The sequence below is a fragment of the Carcharhinus amblyrhynchos genome, chromosome 14, assembly GCF_965287045.1.
Source record: "Carcharhinus amblyrhynchos chromosome 14, sCarAmb.v2.hapA, whole genome shotgun sequence".
In the NCBI taxonomy this organism is placed as follows: Eukaryota; Metazoa; Chordata; class Chondrichthyes; order Carcharhiniformes; family Carcharhinidae; genus Carcharhinus; species Carcharhinus amblyrhynchos.
In genome coordinates, this window is record NC_137337.1 from 49484372 (window position 1) to 49505610 (window position 21239).

The 21239-nt window shown below is 42.7% G+C and overlaps 1 protein-coding gene across 1 annotated transcript in view; it reads left to right on the plus strand.

Annotated features, from left to right (window-relative positions):
• Window positions 1-4017: 4017 nt before the first annotated feature.
• ttc6 (tetratricopeptide repeat domain 6) overlaps window positions 4018-21239 on the plus strand; it is a 268411-nt gene continuing 251189 nt past the window's right edge. The window contains exons 1-2 of the mRNA XM_080201905.1: window positions 4018-4061; window positions 6889-7248. Coding sequence (XP_080058031.1) covers window positions 4018-4061; window positions 6889-7248 — 404 coding nt within the window. The remainder of the gene's footprint in view (window positions 4062-6888; window positions 7249-21239) is intronic.

The following is a 21239-nucleotide window of genomic DNA, read 5'->3' on the forward strand; positions in this document are numbered from 1 at the left end:
ACACACACATGCATAACTAAATTATATTTGGAATAAAGGGTGGCTGGAACGCACAGAACAATCATAGCGTCATACACAATATGCGAACTTAACTTTCCCTTTCAAATGAGAATTGATCTGTTCTAAATGTTTAATTTTTTTTCCTAGTTTTTATTACAGATTTCCAGAATTCGCAGCTTTTCTTTTTGCCTTGGTGCATCCAATCAGATTTTGGAGGCCGGATCAGCAGACGGACCGACTCCAAACCTATAGGTGCAATTCCGATTTGAAGTGTATTGAAGATACTTAACACAAAATACTACTTACAATTTTTGGGGAAAATGATGCTGCGATGGGATAGAGTGGATGAGTGTAACATGTACCTGGGTACCTGGCACGGTAGGTTCAAACAAACAGACACATTCAGTCTGAAGAATACGAATCCCATAAGGATATTTGTTTCTTCATTAAATTCAGATGAAGGATTATCTTCTAGACATTTCGAGTGACTTAATTGTCACAAAATAAGCTTTGGACTTGTTAATGTATTTACCTCTCTTTAATTTATGAAATGATTGGGCTTGTTGATGGGCACTGCCGGCTGAATGGGTTAATATTTGCATTTTTAATATGCAATATTATTTTCTTCTCTTTCATTAGTCCAGACGTCACAGAGTTGTACACATCTACATTTAGTCACCGGACACTGATAATAGATATGTCTGTGATACACACGATATTTATCAAAGGCGTGCAGTTTTAAAATGGTCCCAGATTAGTTCTCAATAAATATTAAAAGCGCTGCACAAAATCTGTTGTTGAAATGTCCTTGCGTCTACCTAATAGGAACATTTCCAGCGCAGCGGTCATGTGTCAGCCAGGGGTCGAAAGGGACAGATTGCCACTCCAGTTTTCCAGAGAAAGCAGCGACTATTTCCGTGCACATAGGTTAGCATGTGAGGCTCTGTGACACAATTTTATACCGCAGTACGGTCATAACATTTTCCCTTACAAAAATGTTTAATTTGAATACAAGAATGGACAACGTGGAATAAGCAGGTCATTTCTGTGATCGTACAGGTCTGCACTTTCTGGTCACTTCGTTCTACTGTGGCTGTCTGGCATTTGATCCAGATTTAATCTGCAAGCAAACATACCCTTCCCTTCCGCACACTAACCTCACTCCACCCTTCAGAACTCAAACACCAGGGGAAGATTTGAGTCCAGACATATGTTTTAGCAAAGGTTTGAAACAAAGCTGGAACAGGGAACAATGTCACCCGCATTTTGTTGAGTTCAGCATGATTACTTTTATCGGAGAGGTCAGTTGGTTATCACCACGATAGCTATTTCAGTAAGTCAAAAGGAATGTAACTTCATATTGAAACAATAACCTTTTAAATCATATGACGGGAAATGTAAAGTATATTATCCCAATTTCAAAACGCTGCAACAACTGAAAGGTTTTTTAATTGTAAAGTTGTATTCAGGTCCACTGATTTCAAAGTATGGCCTATGGTTTAGTTTGGATTCAGAACTTATATGTTTTCCCTGTCCTTCCCCGACACTGGAGGCGGCCCGGGTGATAATACCATGAATATTGATAAGTTCAATAATATTTAGTGCGCAGACGCACACTGCAGAATAAAATGTAGAATGTGAATGCGTACACGCGCATACACAGATATTGTCTCAAAGACAGGCACTAAATTAGCTGACTTTCTTTACCATTACCCTGTAGAATCATAACATGCTACAGTGCAGAAGGAGGCCATTCGACCCATCGAATCTGCACCAACCACAATCCCACCCACCTCCTATCCCCATAGCCCCATGCATTTACCCTAACTAGTTCTCCTGACACTAAGGGGCAATTTAGCATGGCCAGTCAACCTAACCCCCATACCTTTGGAGTGTGGGAGGAAACCGAAGCACCCAGAGGAACCCACGCAGCCACAGGGAGAATGTGCAAACTCCACACAGACAGTGACCTAAGCCTGGAATCGAACCTGGATCCCTGGCACTGAGGCAGCAGTGCTAGCCACTCTGCCACCCTGTAGAATAACATCCTATTGTTTTATTTTCTACAAATATAATTTGAATATCATATTTATTGAACATCAACTTCTTTTAAAATCTCTTCATGGTCATTTGTTGACCACCCCACATTGCCGTTGAACTGAGTTGGTTACTGGACCATTTCAGAAGGCATTTAAAAGTGAACCACATTACTGTGGGTCTGGAGTCACATGTAGGCTAGACTGGGTGAGGACAGCAAATTCCCTTCGCTAAAGGGCGTTCATGAACCAAATAGGATTTTACAATTGATGATACTTCATTGCTTGCTATTACCAAGATGAAATTTGAATTCCACATTTAGTAAATGAATATGAAGCCTAGCAGTTGCCATGATGCGATTGGAACCTCACCCCTGGAACATTAGCCTGAACTAATAGTCACGTGACTTTATCACTGCACCTTGTACCTCACCTAAATAGTTGGGAGAAGGGAGGTGGTAGAAGGGGGTTGAATGTACAACCAAACATACATGACCTTATTACATTCATACATAACATCAGCTGAATACAATCTCAGTTTAAAAAAAAACACTATCTTGATTGCCAGCAATTGTTTTATCTGTTATCTTAGGCCTAAATATTTTTTAAAGATGTGTTCTCAAGATGTAAATGAAGGTAAGGCAATATTTACCACCCAGTGAAATATAAGCAAAATACTGCAGATGCTGAAAATCTGAAATGTACACATAGCATGGCAGAAATACTCAGCAGCTCTTGCAGCATTTTTGGAGAGAGAAGCAGAGTTAAATTTTATTGAATATGACTCTTATACAGAAACAGTTCTGCATTGCAGCAGGCGACGGTGCAGAGGGACCTCGGGGTCCTTGTGCATGAGTCGCAAAAACCCAGCTTGCAGGTGCAGCAGGTGGTCAGGAAGGCGAATGGGATGCTGGCCTTCATAGCGAGGGGGATTGAATATAAAAGTAGGGAGGTCTTGCTGCAGCTGTATAGGGCATTGGTGAGGCCGCAGCTGGAGTACTGTGTGCAGTTTTGGGCGCCGCACCTGCGCAAGGATATTTTGGCCTTGGAGGGAGTGCAGAGGAGGTTTACTAGGCTGATACCGGAGTTGAGGGGGTTGAGCTATGAGGAGAGGCTGAATAAACTAGGCTTGTACTCGTTAGAGTTTAGAAGAATGAGGGGAGATCTCATTGAGACGTATAAGATGATGAATGGGATGGATAGGATAGAGGTGGAGAGACTCTTCCCGCTCAAAAAAGACAGTAGGACTAGGGGGCACAGCCTCAAGATAAAGGGGAGGCGGTTTAGAACGGAGTTGAGGAGGAACTTCTTCACTCAAAGGGTGGTGAATCTCTGGAATTCTCTGCCCGTTGAAGTAGTGGAGGCTGCCTCGCTAAATATTTTTAAGAAGCGGGTTGAGGGGTTCTTGATAAGAGAGGGGATTAAGGGTTATGGGGAGAGGGCGGGAAAGTGGAACTGAGCCACGACAGATCAGCCATGATCTTATTGAATGGCGGGGCAGGCTCGAAGGGCTAGATGGCCTACTCCTGCTCCTATTTCTTATGTTCTTATGTTCTTATGTTTATTTAAAGCCCAGTCTCGGTGCCCCAGAAACATTGGTTATGAGCTAATGAATTATACATACAGGGAATCCATTGTAACATTATACTTAAAAGTAACTCTTGAGGCAGTGTGTTTGTTGTGTTACCTCAGCTGTTCAGGGTTCTTCAAAGTCAAATGTTATTAATTATTTATAGTATATAAATATAGAAATGAAATGCATTTTTTTATCAGAAAACTTGATAAAGAAATAATCATTTTCATTTTTTAATTCAAATGATTTGGACAAGAGATAGGAAATTGTCCAAAGGTGATGGTGCGATTGGATGCATCACCCACTCCACATGTCTAAAGAGACTTAATGCAACTCTGTCTTTCAGATTCATTTGTGTGTTACCTATGCACTGTGGCATCAGTTGCAGCTTCAGAGGCCAAATGCGGAATGAAGCAAAATCTACTGCTTTTCATGTTGGCTCAGGGCCAAAGGTAAGTCTGGGAAATAGATCTGGTTGATGACTCTGGTTTCACATGAATCTTGGAAGTTTCATCAATTAACTACTTGCTTCCAACCACCTTGTTCAGTCAGATATCCTTTCCCGCTCTACCACAGTGAACTTATAACCATCAAATCTGTTCAAAATACATGAAAAACACACACCATTGTTTCATACCCCTGTGATTTTTCTCCTGGAATGTTTGCAGCAATGTTCAGGAGATTAATCTTTAATCCCTGGAGATACTGGGAGGATTATTGACAAGCCTAAAGGGAGAGAGGAGTTAACAGGGAGCCGGTAGCAACTCGAAGTTTTAATGTGGATACAGGAGAAATAGTCCTAGTTCCACACTTGGGTAAGTGCAAATCTTTTGACTTAACCTTTGGCCAGTAGCTCTAGTCTCCTTTTTAAGATCCTTGATTTGGCTGCTGTGTGCCTGAGAAAACATATTGTAGCATGAGCAGCACATGTTGAACTCATTTGAAGCCCAATTTCACAAAGACACCTGAAAGAGATATAAGGCCCCTGATTTGCAATGGTAATGAACCTAATTCCTGTTTCATGCATATAAAAATCATTACACAGGATAAAAGGGAATTTACATTGATTATTTGGAACAACTAATTTATGTTCATTACAAGTTAGGCAAGCATTGAAGCTAATTTATCAAATCAGGCATTATTTAGAATAATATCATTTTTCATTCAAATATTTTGGGGATTTGGGAGGGAACCAGATCAGAATCAAGTTAATAGTAGCAAAATACACATTATAACAAATTTCAACAAAATTCCCATAATTATGATCTATGCTTTGAAAGGATAAATGATTTGGTAAATATTTTCATGAATAACATCCTTTAAACATTTAGAGTTTATGAGCCCATTATTTTCAGTGACAATAAACCCAAGTAGTTAAGTTCTGCGTGTAGTGGAATGTAAATACCAAATTAATGAATACACATAGTCAACCCCATGCCATTCTCCTTCAACATCTCTGTTTTTTATCATAGAATCATAGAACCCTACAGTGCAGAAAGAGGTCATTTGGCCCATGGAGTCTGCATCGAATGCAATCCCACCCAGGCCCTACCCCCCTATCCCTACATATTTACCCACTAATCCCTCTAACCTACACATCCCAGGACACTAAGAAGCAATTTTTTAGCTTGGCCAATCAACCTAACCTGCACACCTTTGGACTTTCTAGTCAAATGGGCCTATTCTTTTCTAGTTTGGCTCAAAATTACCCAGTTTTATCAAAAAAAATTCTGCAATAATATTTTCCTCCATGCACTATTTCCAGGGATCTATTCGTAGCCCATTCCTATTTCTCATCTACATATTGTCCCTGCATGTCATCATCTGGCAGCATTCAGCTCCAACTCACCACTATTTCCCTTGATTCCTCCAATGTCTGTGTTGTCAAACTCCTTGCTTGACAGCTAGATCTGTGTGTCTCATGATTCCCATCCCTTAAACATTTAGAAGATTGAAGTCATTGTCTTCGATCCCATCATAAACTCCATTTCTGAGTCACCAATTTTTACCCCTCTTGCTGGGCATGGTAATGGACTGAATCTGCTTGTTTTCAACCATGGATTCCTACATGGACTCTGAACTGAGCTTCTGACTCATATCCACGCTTTCAAAAATATCACTTTCATATCTGTCATCTCTGCCTCAATTTAACTGCTGCTACAGCACCCTCATTTTTCTTACCCCTGCTGTCAGCTATTATGATACCCTTCTTAAAGGCATTCTATCTCCTAATCTTTAAAATCTAAGTTCACCTAAAATTCTGCTGTATTCCAATCTGCACAAAGTCAATTTAAGCTAACACTCCCAGCTCCTCACTTACATTGCCTCCTGTTCCACCAACACCTAATTTTAAAATGACCATCCTCATGTTTAAAATCTCATGAGCTTCCTCCTTCTATCTGTGTAAACTGATCCATCCAAGAACTCTAGGTATCCAGTCCCCTGTCATTTTGCCCCATCGTTGGCTGCAATATCTTTAGTTAACTGGAACTTTTGTATTAACCTTTCCGACTCCTTCTTGGCCTATTGACTAAGATCAAGTGTAGTTTTGCTGTGCTGCACTTGATCAAAATGATGAGGTTACACTGAGGCTTAATTTGAAACAACTTTTTAAAGTGGCATCTAGGCCTTTTGGCTAAGATGCAAATAAGATCAATCCTTGGAGATGCAATGCCTGCTCCAATCAGCTTGAATCATGTAGATCAAGCCCCAGCCAGCCTGTCTTGTCAGCTTGGATTTGGAATGTCCCACTTGTTGAGACTTTAAATTATACTTTGATTGGATTGAATTGGATATAAACAAAAAAATAACTTTTCCAAATCTTCCCTCCCGCCCCTTAAATGCTCCTTAAAACTCTTTGACCAGGCTTTCAGTCATCTACCCGAATGTCTCCATCTCTGTTTGCCTTGTGATGAATGCTTGGCCGAATGCATGAGATGTTTTCATTAACATTAACGGAGCTTTACAAAAGCAAGTGATTGTTGTTATTACATACAATAACTGGTGAAAGCCACGTCCAAACTTTTATCAGGATTCCTAGCAGTCCTGTCAAGCTGCACACAGGACTGAACAACTGTAAAGCAGAATGACCAAAAAACTCATTTAAATTGGATTACTGTTATTTGCATAACCCCGCGTTAATAATGTTTATTAAAATATCCCGCAGCATTAAAAAAAGCACAACAATTGAAAGCAGGACGGGTTTGGTGTCATTTTTCAGGAATAAGCTCTCCAGCCATTTTTGCTGCTGAGTTTAATTTTGCACAAACTTTTTGAGAGCCACATTGCTGACATATCGTGGTGCAGCAGTGACTGGGGGGGATTGCAGCGTTGCCGCGAAGCTGCGAGGCCTGGGTTCGGTCCCCCCGGGGCGGAGGTGCGGAGCCTGGGTCCAGCCCCCGGTCCCGGGGAGGGGGAGGGGGACCCGGCGCGGGGCCTGGACCGCAGGCTCGAGCGCGCCCTCCAGCCTCGCCGGTTGCTAGGCAACGGCGTTCAACAATCTCCAAGCGCGGCCCAGCTTGCAGCAGCAAAGCGGGGGAAAGACACGGAGAAAGAGCCCGCAATCCATCCCCAGTGCGGCTGCAGGCAACAACCCAACCCGCCCGTGGGAAAAAGAAGCGCAAATAACACCTCTTCAAGGTGAGACCACTTTTTATAAAAAGGCAGGAGGATGGAAGAGAATTCAGACTGGAGCCATTTAGAATCAACACTACATTTCTTCACTTGGTTTGGTTTGCAGCAAGATAACATTTCCACATCCACAGTAGGTTTTACTAACATTAATACATAGTTTGTGACTTTTGAAGTTAAATCAAAGCCAGTCGTTTCCCAGGTAAAATGAATGTATTAGCTTAAAGAATCGTAGTTTCACTAGTTATAATTTGCCATCCCTTATCTAATTTCAGATTGAAATAACTGACGCAAAGCAGTTGTATTTGCCCCGTTCCTGGTTTGTTTGGGATGAAGGTGACAACTCACACTAGCATGTGGCTCCACCTGCTTGCCATGATGTACAATTCTGGGCGTGGACAATGTGTGTTGGACAGGCCATTTGACTGTAGAAACCATCACAAACTAATTGGGTGAGATTTTCTGGCCCCCTAGCCATGTGTTTCCTGTTGGCGGGATGTGACATGTTGTTTGCTGGCAGTAGGATTCTCTGGTCCCACCACTGTCAATAGGAATTCCCATTGATGTCACCCACACTGGCGAGAAACCTCAAGGGTGGGGGTGCATTGCTGGCAGGACTGGAGAATCCCAATGGCGTGAAGAATGGCCTGAGAGTTCTGGTAATTATCTTTAATTCTGACACAGTGTCATCCAGACTTGAAGCATTGGCTGCGTTCTTTCACCGCAGATGCTGTCGGATCTGCTGAGAATTTCCAGCATTTTCTGTTTTTGTTTCTGATTCCAGTATCTGCAGTAATTTGCTTTTATGCAACTAAATTAAATCCAGTCCTCATTTTACAACTGCACAAACATATGATGTTATTTGAGCGTGAACAGGAGGAAGGAACTTGCCTAATTTTTTCTTTCCGGAGACAATAAAACCAACGGTAGAAATTCTACTACATTTTAAAGGAATGCTATTGTCTTCTTGAAGAGTTTTGGAACATCTTCAGTTTTTTGAATTGACAAATGATTGGCTCAGAGTGCTTCCATATTACCTACAGATGGTTTGTGTTTTAAAGGATGCATAACTGCCAAATTTAACAGATTAAAAGTACTATCAGCTATGTTTGGTTATATTATTGTCATGATGCCCTCCACTGCCTACTATTTACTCATTGAAATACATCTGCAAACACAACATTTGTTGATCATGAATGTAGTGAAACAAACACAAATGAAATTTTATTATTTTATTTCAGAATTGCTAGTTCAGAAAATCTTGAATTGAGATGGCTCTGAGAGTTTGAGACAAAGACCCTGAGATAATCTACCACACCCCTGCAAAGTTATGAGTGACCTTTGTGCATTTTGGCAGATTGCTAGGTCTTGGAGAAAGTGATGTTTTGACACCCTGAGATGGTGTCTACAGCCCTGCTACTGGGAATTTCTTCACAAAAACAGACACAGTAACAACTCTGGATCCCCAGGTCACTGTTGCAGCTGTCTGAGCATCCATGGGAGAATGCTTCAGCATGGCAGGGGAGTTGGGGTTAGTGGGTGGGATGGTGGGGGAGTGGTGGTGGTGGGCAGTGGTTGAGGTGCTGGTTAGGTAGGTGTGGTGGAGATAGATTCTGGTGCAAATGTGCCTGAAATTGTCATATGTTTTATGGTGTACTTCAATATTGCGAAACTGCCATTCAAAACTGAGCTTTGTGGCTAATGGAACTTCCACCCAAATTGCCTTCTACACCTTACAACTTGGGAAAGTTGCTAATGACGGCAGCTATGCTCACTGCTCCAAAAACATCCTTTGAAATCCAGGTTCTGATATATTGAGAACTGCAGGCTTATTAGCTTAGCAGAGATATAAGCTCGTCTGTTACAGGAATTTGCTTCTCCACTGCCAGTACTACCATCACAGTCGTCTGTGTTTCATGCTGGTTCTCCCTTTGAACTCACTATTTAAATCTTCCACACTGAATGGATCCAATCTGGTACTTGGAAGAAACAACGGGGCGATTCTCTGACCTCGCTGTGCCATTAGTAGACCATGTCTGTCCCAGAGAATAGTGTGTGGGCATAAGTTCATATTGCACCTGGTGCCAAACACTTTCCCAGCAAGTCTCTGAGCCCTTCCTGATCGCATGAATGTGTGCGTGCCCAGAGAGGGCACGAGGCTGATTCTCATATTTAAAATAGCATTTAAATATGCATAGCCTGTTCAAATTCCAGTACATGAACTCACTGGCTATCAGGCAGGGGGTGATAACAGCAAGAATCATTACTGGCCTCCACTAGCACTATGGCCATGCCAGAAGGCTTGGAGGCCACTGAAAGTGTTCAAGTGCATGGCTGGGTGGTTCCCATTGGCAGGTGCCCACTGGCACATTGGTGGTGCTCAACAGTGGCCACCATACGGCCCACAGTGGCCACTGGACAGCTTAAAGCTGCCAGTCGGGTGTCGCCAGTGTGCCTGGGGCAGAACTGAGGGGGTGGGGCCTGAAAGGGGGGCATGACGGGGAGAGGAGCAGCTGGGGGGGTGTTTGACAGGGAGGTCATAGAGGGGTGGATTGTGAAGGAGGTCCTGATGGGGACGTCAGAAGTCCAGATGGGGGGGCAAGTTGGGGGTCGGGCAGGAGGCACATCAGGAGGGCCCTGATATTCCAATATCAGTGACCCGTGTCATGGAGGGCATGAGGGAATGCCACTGTTGAGTCGGGGGTGGGGGGGGAGAAGAGGGGAATCCCAATATCCATGGAGTATGAGAGGGACTTACCTAATGCCTTGCAAACTGGCACCGGAGTGTTCTGAAGCTGAGCTCACTGATGTGTTAAGCCCCGCCCCCCCCACCCCCCCTCCGCAAAGTCCAAACTGTCCAAAAAGTGACTGAGTGTGGGAGGATTGTGATGTGGAATGCGCCTGGAAGACTGGCACTGACCACTCCACTATTTTGCTGTTGTGACATTTAGAAATCTTTTGGAGAATTCTGCCTATAGTGTAAGGACATGTGCACAGTACCTTATTGGGCCCTGTATTTTTCTTCCTGTGGAATACCTAGTGTAATGCAGGTTACAACGGTGTGTGCTTGTGAACAACCTTTTTAAATAGGTTTCATTAAAACTGACATGGTAAGGCATATGGTTTCACACATACACATGGATGAGGGACTAGGTATGAAAGAGCAGGAGGAAGTTTTTGCACCTGTCATGTACCAATGACAATCGTCCAACTTTAATTTCATTCCTGTCAGGGCTTCCTCTTCATATAAGGTTATTGGATTTAGGTTTGGAAAGGTTTCTCTTGTATTTGTCCTTTCCCTTTTGTTATGCATTATTTATACTTGATCCATTTAAACGTCTGAATGATCTGTATGCCTAGGGGATGCTACAGGGTTCAAACTAAACCACACTCTTTATTGGGCACAGATAGTAAAGATTGGCAGTACCTTATTACATGAAGGGAAACAATTGTACATAATGATGTTCATAAAGGCAATGGTACATTCATTTATTTGGCCAGTCAAATTTTTGTGCCCACGTATGTGGATTTCTGGATATAGCATCAACAAGAGCCAATGTCCTCCCATTCACATATTTTGGGCTCTTTCCAGAAAAATAATCCTCCTTTTGACTTCCTGCAGACTCCATCTGAAAATTATGCTATTCTTAGCCTTTTCCAATGCCTCACAGACAAATTTTGGCTCATTTTCCTTCCTGGGAGATGCCATAACAATGTGGCTGTCTCTTTAAACTGTAGCATGTGGTTAATGTATTAGTTACAACTTGCCAATCAAAAAATATCCATTTATCTTTACCTTCTGCTTCCTGTTAGCTACCCAATCCTCTTTCCATGCTATTATGTTACCCCAACACCATATCCTTTTATCCTGTGATGTGGAACCTTATCAAATGCCTTTTGGCAATCCAAGTACATCTCATTTACAGGTTTCCCTTTATCCACTGTTCTTGTTACTTCCTCAGAGAAATCTAATAAACACAATTTCCCTTTCACAAAGTCGTGTTGACTCTGCCTGATCACATTATGAATTTGTAGGTATCCTGTTATGAAGAAGTAGTTAGACATAGCACTTCAGGCAAAGGAGATCAAAGGATATGGGGGGAAGGTGGGATTTGACTTTAAGTTGGATGATCAGCTATGGTCATAATAAATCGCAATGCAGGCTCAAATAGGCAAAAGGCCTACTCCTGCCCCTATTTTCTCTGTAAAACTGAATGATCATGTCATATTAATGATCTCAGTTTGCATTTCTATAAGCAGTGTCTAACAGGAAGGGACTAGTTTAACAGTAATATTGCAGCAGCAAATCGGGTCAAATCAGAGAAAAGTTAGAAAAAGCTACATTTTAAAGGCACTTGGGTGGGATTTTATGCCCCCACATTCCCCTCGCTTCCCGTCATGACCTGTTTGCCAGGATCTTCTAGTCCTGTCAATGTCTACAGTGGTTTGTGTGGCTTGCCCATCCTGTCATTGTGGAGTGTCACCTTTGGCGGGAGTGGGAGAACCTGCCGGCAGGAAGGACTGGAAAATTCCACTCTATATCTGAATGAATGAAGGATTTGTTGAAAGACAGTTGAATTCATGGCCTTACTGGAATTTTTATGCATCCAACTGTTTTCAGGGATCCACCAGATGCATGTCTGAGATCTCTAAGGCAGCAAATCATTGCTGCATTAAGTAGGTACCCAATGCCTGTTCACGAGGGTGGGATACTGGCTTTGTATCATTGCAGGATTTCCTCCAGTGCGATGTGTACTCGATTGCATGCACGTGGTTATCAAGGCATTCTCAGATCAACCAGGTGCCTTCATAAACAGGGATTCCACCAAAGCATATCTCGCAGGTATATGCCCATTTCCCTGCGAGCTGTCGTGATGCTTATATACTTTGCCACTCGCAGTTGTCACACCTGTTCCAGCCTCCTGCACATACTCAGGGATGGAACCTGAGGACAATGGTTATGCACTCAGGACATAGTTGCTGATGCCACTAAGGAACATTCATATCGCATCCAAGGACTGTTATAGTGCCTGTCAAGGATGATTCGAGTGATGATTGAAAAGCCATTGACCTCCTAAAGATGAGGTTCCATTGTTTGTACTGATTCAGTGGAACATTGCTGAATGCCCCAGTGAGGATTGCCCATTTCATGCTACGCTCTGCACAGGAGGGAGGCCTTTCACCTCGAGGGTATAGATGAGTGTCACTCTTCATCTGACAAGGAGGATGTTGAGGAGGGGCAGAACAGGTAGGAAAGGATCATGAGTCCTCTGCGCTGGAGGCAAGGGGCATTGAGGGATACATAAGGGTGGATCAAGACAATCTAACTCACATCTATTTCTGTCTGCCTAATTCAAAACCTAATTCTACTTGTTGGGCATTGCTTCCTTCAAATTGTCCATCATCGCTTAAGCACCCAGCCTCTCCACCTGCACTGACGCATCTGAGGAGATTGTCAGATTTGGCTTGTCCATACAGAGGCAAGCAACTGAGGTGGGGTGGGACAGGGAAAGGGTGCAGACTGCATCTGATAAACAAGCATTAACTTCTTGAGACAACAATATTGATTCTTAACTTGCACAAAATTTAAACACGTGAGTTTGGTGCTCTTTTTAATGGGTTTACAATTGCTTCTAAGAAGTGCAATATCTGTGCTTGCAGCTGGAATGTAGGCTGACTGCCACGTGACCTGAGATTACCTTGGTGACTTGGGTTAGAACTGGCTGCCCAGCTGCTCTCTTTAAGTGACCAGATGGAGAATTTTGGAGTTTTAAAACCAGCCTTTATTTCTATGAGCTAGCAAGGGATCTGGTCTGCCAGCTGGTGGTGAAGCAGAGGGCCCTGGATGCAACATCATACCAACATATATATTTCCAGATTCAATCACAAATAATTAGCATTTACCAATCTGAGATGCACATTTGGAACAATATCCACTCACAATTAACAATTGAGATTACATAATGTATAACATAAGAGTATAGTTGTCCAATTCCAACTTTGTGCACATCTACCTAATAATATCACCAAGCACGTATTTCTTTCTACACAATTATGACGTTATCTTTTTAACCAGTGGTATATCAACTCCTGTGTCTCATTGTCTCTTTCTTGTTGGAACAGACACTGACAAACTGCAGCTGTGCATAATTCAATGGAGGTCTTGTGCATATGCTGTGTGACTGAGGCCTCTCTTGTAACTAGAAGTTTTATTGTCGTTGACTCATGTGGATCTGCTTTAATCAGGACCTGTGGTTTTCCCATAACTTCTCCTGTATGACTGACTTTAGCAGCTTGTAGCTTATGTGATTTTTAAACTTGTGTGATTATTAACCATTTCATGGCTGTTCTTTGGCTGCCAAGTCTGATGAGGGGCTCCCATGCAGATGCAGGACCCCTCTCTGTTACTGAAGCTATTTGAATGTGCAAGAGCTGACCCCATTTAGAACACCCGAGATATGACTTTATCTGTTCCTGCTCCTTTGCAAGACACACTTTCCATGTTGACTACTCCCCTCGCTTTGCTGCTGCTGCGTTTAACTCAGACATAGATGATGGTTGCAAGACTTCATATATCTTTGGCATCCACTAATTAGTCTGTTGGATCTGGCTTTCCATTAGGGTTGCCAGCCTCTCAATGGAGGAAGTCATGTACACACACTGCTTATACATGGCAGTATGCATGGCCTTGATGGACTCATCCATCGTCTTCACATGGCTGTGCATATCTTCAGAGAGCTCTACCAAATGTTCTCAAATCCCTCGCTAAAACTCTGGCGGTTCCATGTGGCTGACACTAGAGCAGTGGTTCCCAACCAATGTGCCGAGCTATGAAGACCTCTCCCAAGTATGCCCCTTGATTCAAAGATTTGAAATGATTAAAAATTCATGAAATGAAGCTAAAACTAACTTTATCTTCAGCTGTGTGGTTGGCATCGCCAAGATCTGATGAAACTTGGTCTCCCATGAATGTGGCTGGGAAAGAGCCACACGTGCAAGGTTTCAATATTTTTTATTCAGTCAGGCCCGTCCGCATGACCAGCAGGACTTGGCGCTGAAGACAAAGGTTTCATAGACATGAACATAAAGTGAAAACTCAAAAAGAGTGTAAATACCTTTGAAGAAATGAAAAAAGCAGCTTGAGGTTAAAAGATGTGCCATGAAATATTTTAAAGGTTGAGAACCACTCCACCAGAGCCTGTCATCAACCTAGGGATTAGCGTGAGCTTGGCCTTCTACAGCCCTCTGTCTGTCAGTGGCCTCAGCTGCACAGGCTTATTTGTGCTGTGCTCACCACCTTGTTAACCTAAGTCTAATTGTGAACACATATTCATCCACAGAGTCTCTGCACTGGTGGGTTGTGTGGGGAGCTGATGTGATGATGCTTCTCTGAGGAAACCTCCTCCTCCCCATGATTAGACAGAGTGAACAAGGTTTTATGAAAAGGAAATTGTGTTTGACAAATCTGCTGAAGTTTTTTGAGGATGTAATTTGCAGGGTTGTTAAAGGGGAATCTGTGGTTTTATTTTATATGGATTTTCAGAAGACATTCGATAAAGTTCACACATAAGAGCTCATGGGGTTGTGGTAGTATATCATGGATGGAGGATTGGTTAAAGCCGAGAAAACCAGAGTAGTAATAAATAGACCATTTACAGATTATCCAGAAGTTTCTAATGGTGTACCATAAGGATCAATGTTGGAGTTTCTGCAATTTACACTTAACATTAACAACTTATATGAAAGGACCAAATGTAAAATACCCAAGTTTGCTGATAATAGAAAGTTAGGTGAGAGACTAAGCTTTGAACAGGATGCAAAGGGCCTAATTTTTGTTACTGAAGTGGTTAGCTCTAGTTAGGAAATTCCCTGACCTGGCAGACCTGCCCCAATATAATGGGCTCTGTCAGGCACAGTGTTTGCTCTGGGAAAGTGGGGGTGGGATTGAGTTTGGTCTGCCAAACAGGGAAGCAGGTCATAGGTGGCCGTGGGGACAGGTGAGTGTTAAAGCAGGTTGGTTAAAAGACCACCACAGTTCTCTGGGACTTTGTTCAAGTTGTTTTAAAAGCTGTTAAATCCTTTAAGCCATTCACTCCCTCTCACCCTCGCATGTACTCCCCATGGTTTCTCTATGCCCATTCACCAAGATGTGAGATGCCGGTGTTGAACTGAGGTAGGCACAGTAAGAAGTCTCACAACACCAGGTTAAAGTCCAACAAGTCCAATCATGAGCTTTCAAAGCACTGCTCCTTCATCAGGTGAGTGATCATTCAAGCGTATTGCAGCCACACTTGCAGCCACCTTCAGCTAGAAATTCCAAGTGAATGATCTATTTCAGTCTTGTCCAGAGGTCCCCAACATCACAGTCGTCAGCTAATTTGATTTACTCCATGTGATATCATGAAGTGGCTAGAGACATTGGATATTGAAAAGGACCTGGCAACATTCCAACAAAAGTACTGAAGACTGTGCTCCAGAGCTCATTGCACCCTAAGCCGATCTGTTCTGTCTTGCAACAACACTGGCGTTGACCTGCAATTGCACAAGTATGTCCTGTCCAGAGAAGAACTGATAAGTTTGTAGCAAAGATGTAGATCATGATCTGATCCTGGAATTTTTTTTAATGGTCCCTTAACATTGAGAGATAGGGCACATTGACTTTTTAAAGGAAATTTGTGGATTGTTATGTTTGGAATGTCATTGATTGTTTCAGAATGTTGCAGATTACCTCAGCTGCTGTGGTAGAAAAGGTCTCAGTTATCAAAGAGTGTTTTCAGACCAGGTTGTTGAATGTGGATTAACCTGAAGCATCTCACTGAGGCGGAAGCTCTTAATAAAATTATATTTTTCAGCTTGTAGTTACAGGATCAACCTAATAGGGAAATGCATCAAGGAGGAGCTAACACTGACCTAACACAGTGTGGCTGATGCATGCAATCTCCTGAGTGCCCCAGAGGTGGACTTACAATGAAATAGGCAGTGCTTGGCACAGGGCTCCAAGTAATTGAAGGACTCCATGATGGCCAGTGTCTGTGGGCAATTCTTGGGCACCATTCAGAGCCTGATAGATTAATTTGTATTTGCTGAGCCTACCTGCTGGCAATGCAAAGCAACATCAGACTCTGGTCGAGTCCCCTTAGAGCAGGAAAACACTGACATGTTGAGGTCAATAGGAAGGAGAGAGGCAGTAGTCAAGGTGAAGATCTCCTGTGCTTTTGCAAAAAACCAGGAGGCTTATCGATTTCAACCCTGGTCTGAGGAGGGCAGGCCATAGCCAGGCAGCCAGCAGCAAGGCAATGTTGTTGAGTGAGTTGAGATGCAAGGGCATGGTCATCGAGGGTTGTAGTGGATGACTTCCCCCCCTCTGGAGGATTGGACAGACCATAGCAAGGCAGCCTGAACCAGCAGCGAGACAAGATCATCGAGCAAGGTGAGGCATGACGCGCTAGTCGTCAAATGGAGCAGTGGTACAACTCCAACCCATGGCCAGGGCTGAGGAGCGCTGGGCCGGCAAGGCCATAGCCAGGAGACTTGAGCCAGCAGTGAGGCGAGGTCATTAAGGTGAGGTGACAGAGTTCTGTCAGTTACCTTCAACCCCTCTGTGTAGCTCATGATCCCCCACCACCCCAACTCAAGCGGTCGCTAACCTCCCCGGCCAATCGCCTCTCGCCCCCACAATTACTGGCCTCCATGGCCGATTGGCTCTCCCACCCAACCCCTGGCCTGGTTGATTGTTGCCTCTCGATTCCAGTTGCAGAGTGTGCAGCTTCTCCCCACCACCCCTTATGCCCTGCCCCATACAGGCCCTGCCCCTTATGCCATGCCCCTGTGGCTCTGCCCCTTAATATTGCCCAGTGCCTGATGGGAAGTGCCAGTGTGCCTGGTGGACAGTATCAGTGTGCCCAGTGGACAATGCTTGGATGCCTGGTGTGCTGTGCCAAGGTGCCAGATTGGCAGTGCCTGACTGGCATTACCCAGGGTCTACTGCCCAATTTCCCCGATCTCAATGGCTTCTGGTCCTACTCGTGAGGCCATCAGGGCAAGTCCCCATCCATACCTCACATTAGAGTCCTGGGTCACTAATAATGTTTAAATTCTATTTAACATAGATTTAACATTGAGATCAACCTCATGCTCTTTTTGGATGCCGGATATCTGAGCTAGGTAAGATCATGATGGTGCTCTTGTTAACTTAAAGCTTTGCCCCGTCCATCGATTGGAGGGACGAGAGGATCACCCCCCAACTTTTCGACACAGAACCTGTGATGACATCATCACTATAATGGCAGAGCAGCTCAGGAACCAATTCACTAATGAGGTTGGAGATGCCAAATACAGTTCCAGAATAGCTGATTTACTATCAGATGTGAGTTATGTGGCCCAATTAACATTAATTTTAAGATATGTGACCATCGATGGTGAAATTGTAGAGCGATTTCTTTATTTGCCCCACTAGAATCCCACACTTCTGAATGTCTGGAAACAACTATTTTGGATATCATTGCAGATTTAGGTTTGGACATCAAAAATTGTCATGGAGCAGTTTTTCGATAATGCTGCAAATATAGTAGGAAAATATTGAGGTCAACAAGCAAGACTGAACAATGCAAGCCCTGTGCAATATTCATCCCATGTTCCAGTCACTCCTTGAATTTAATCTGCAAGGATGCAGTTTAGTTTGCTGCACATTCATTTAACTTTGTTCAAAGTTTATGTGCCTTTTTTTCAGTTTCCATGCATTGGTGGAATATGCTGCAGTCACACTTCATAGAACCGCCACAGCACAGAAGGAGGCCATTTGGCACATCGAGTCTCCACTGACCATAATCCCATCCAGGCCCTAATCCCATAACCTCTCATATTTACTTTGCTAATTCCCATGAAACTGGGGTAAATTTAGCATGGCCAATCAACCTAACCCGCACATCTTTGGACTTTGGGAGGAAATTGGAGCACCTGCGTAGTCACAGGGAGAATGTGCAAACTTCACACAGACAGACTGCAATTGAACACGGAACCCTGGCGCTGTGAGGCAGCAGTGCTGACCACCGTGCCAGCCGACACTTGGAACAGGCAACATGGAAAACATTTGATGGTCAAAAGAAATTGTGACACCAAATGGTCTGCTTGTGCAGATGCTGTTTTGGCTTTGAAATTGTATTTGTTAATATATAAGAAACCTTGCCATACATAATGACATCAAATTCAGAAAAAACAAGTATGAAAGCTGAAGCAAAATCCTTACAGAAGTTTGGAAAGTATGATATATCTGTTTTTACTGTTTTGTGGAACCGTTTACTTCAAATGATTAATGCCATCAGCAATTTGTGGCAAAAGGTTGATACAACTTTATTGAATACTTCATAATTGTTACCCTCAGTTAAAAGTTTTGTCACGGAAGTTCAAAATGACTATAGCTCAATGGAAGCAGATGCACTAAAACTAACAAAAAAAAGGTTCCTATGATGATGAGAAGCATACAAGTCACAGTTATTTTACGATGGAACTAGAAACAATGAAAGGTAAAGGTAAAAAGAAGATCATCATTGAGACTGTCAATGTTATTTGTGACACAGTAATGGTGCAATTGTAGGGTAGAGGTTAATCTCTTGAGGAAAACTGTTGATGCATGCCTTCTGACAAGTTTGGATGAGAATGCTAAAAACCACTGCAGTAAGAGCTTAAATTAATTCAACCAGGAAGGCATAGACCGAAATCTTTTTGAAGTGAAACAATTCATTCATTTCACCAAGAATGGCGAGCTCTGTACTTTGAGATCACCAGCTTATTTATACAGACAGTCAACCCCTGGCCTGGTTGATTGTTGCCTCCTGATTCCAGTTGCAGAGTGTGCATCTTCTCCCCACCACCCCTTATGCCCTGCCCCATACAGGCCCTGCCCCTTATGCCATGCCCCTGTGGCTCTGCCCCTTAATATTGCCCAGTGCTGTTTGCAAGCAACCTTTTCAAATATGGAAACAATTCTGAAAATATTTTTAACAATACCTATCACAGATGCTTCCAGTGAACGTTTTTTTCTGTATTGAAAAGATTTTAAAATTATTTGCAATGTACAATGAGCCAGGAACATTTGATAAGTTCAACAATATTGATGATGGGAGTGTATCTTTACAAGCATTACCCATGATGAAGATCAAATTGAAAACTTTGTAGAGAAGTGTAGAAGAAAAGCTAAGTTGCCACGCCAACAAGGGATGAAACAAGAAAATCTTAAAAATCTGTTCCTCTTCCATATTCTCTTGTTTAATTTCTGTTATTCAAAATAGACCATTGCTGGCCTGATACAATGGCATTAGCTGGTCACATGCTAGTAGTTCTAACCATCATCGTTCTCATGACTGGCCTATAGAAAGTCTCTTTTAAGACAAAGAATCCTGCCAAACAAAGCCACAGATATTGGACTTGTACTTACTGGACAGTCCGCTCTAGTGAAACTACAGCAATAACTTCTTTGATTTTGTGAGGGAAAATAAGGAAGTTAACTTTTATTTTTGAAACTGAATGAGACTCTGAAATATGTTCCTTGTTGATTGGAGTATTTGGTCCTGCTCTGGACTGGCTCATTCTGTCCTGCACTAGCCTGTGCTGCTGTGATGTCATCAGCTGATTGGTCCATCTTGTTGCTCATCAGCAAAATCCAAGTTTGTCCACTTCAACACTCACATTTTGCAACATTGACCATGTTTACTGTCATTCTGATGAGCAGTAAGCTTGGATTTCAATTCAGCAATTACAGGCATGTTTTTACAAGTTAAAAAGCACTAAAGCAGTTAAGCAGTGATCAATTTATGTATTTTTGTGGCTTATGCCTCTTTGTCTTGTGGGGTGAGGGTGAGCGGGGTTCAGGAGGGGTGTGATCTCACTCGGGAGGGCATGATGTCATTGGAGGAAGGGGTGTGACTTCACTGGGGGGTCCCGGAAATGAAAGCGAGCACAAGGCCCCACAAAGTGTAAGCCCGCCACTGGAGTGTCCTCTTCAATTGTTTATTTACTGTATCTCTTTGTCTACAGAAGATTAGTCATTGCACTTTAGAATCATGTAAAGTGCATGAAGAGCTTTAAAATCATTACCAACTGTGTATAATAAGTAAGTTTGCCAAAATAAAAGCAAAAATTATATGAATCATCCCCTCTCTTTAAAGATTTTAGGGTTATTCAAACGTACTTCCCTATACCTGTGTCATAAAGGTTTCCCTCTGGTGGTTGTACAACATAATAAAAGAACCTAATTGATGAATGCAAAATCGAGACAGCTGCAATCTGACTGTAAAAAAATGTCCCCTGTATTTGTGCAACTTGGATTGAAATCAGGAATCAATTTCTTCTGACTACTTCAAATTTTAAGCATGATGTGCTTTTCATAGATTTGAGTCCTCTTGACTTTAATCTACTTAGCATTCTGATCCTTTATTCCTCTGTTCTATTATGCAGCGTACAGCACCTTATATTCTTTGTGCTTTGAGGTACAATGCATAGTTTTTGGCCTATGGCTCACAAATTGCCATTTCATTTAACTTTGATTTTATTTTTGTATATTACCTTATGGGATGGATTGGATTATAACCTGTTCCTGATGAGTTGTCTCGCACAGATCTGCCATTATGTCCTGCGCATTCTATTAAAATGTTCCAAGGAAACACAACTTTTGCAATTCATCAAGCCCAGAATGATTGGGGCAGCAATGCCCTTGGTGTTATTCTGCGGCTTCCTTATGTCTGCTCTGCTGAGATGGCCCACAAATATTTCTCCACACCTCAACCTGAAGAACAAGTGAATATCTATATCAAAATTCCAGCTCCCTAAGAATAGAATATCTTATCGGGTATTGTTACTATTATTAACACAAATTACTGTGGCTAGCTTTGGGATTCACTCCTATTTTGGACTTATGGCTGTCACTCAAGGGAATTTAGTGTATTGAACCTTGGTGAATTAATTGCTGAACTGGTAAAAGAACCGTACCATAATCTCTCAAAAAT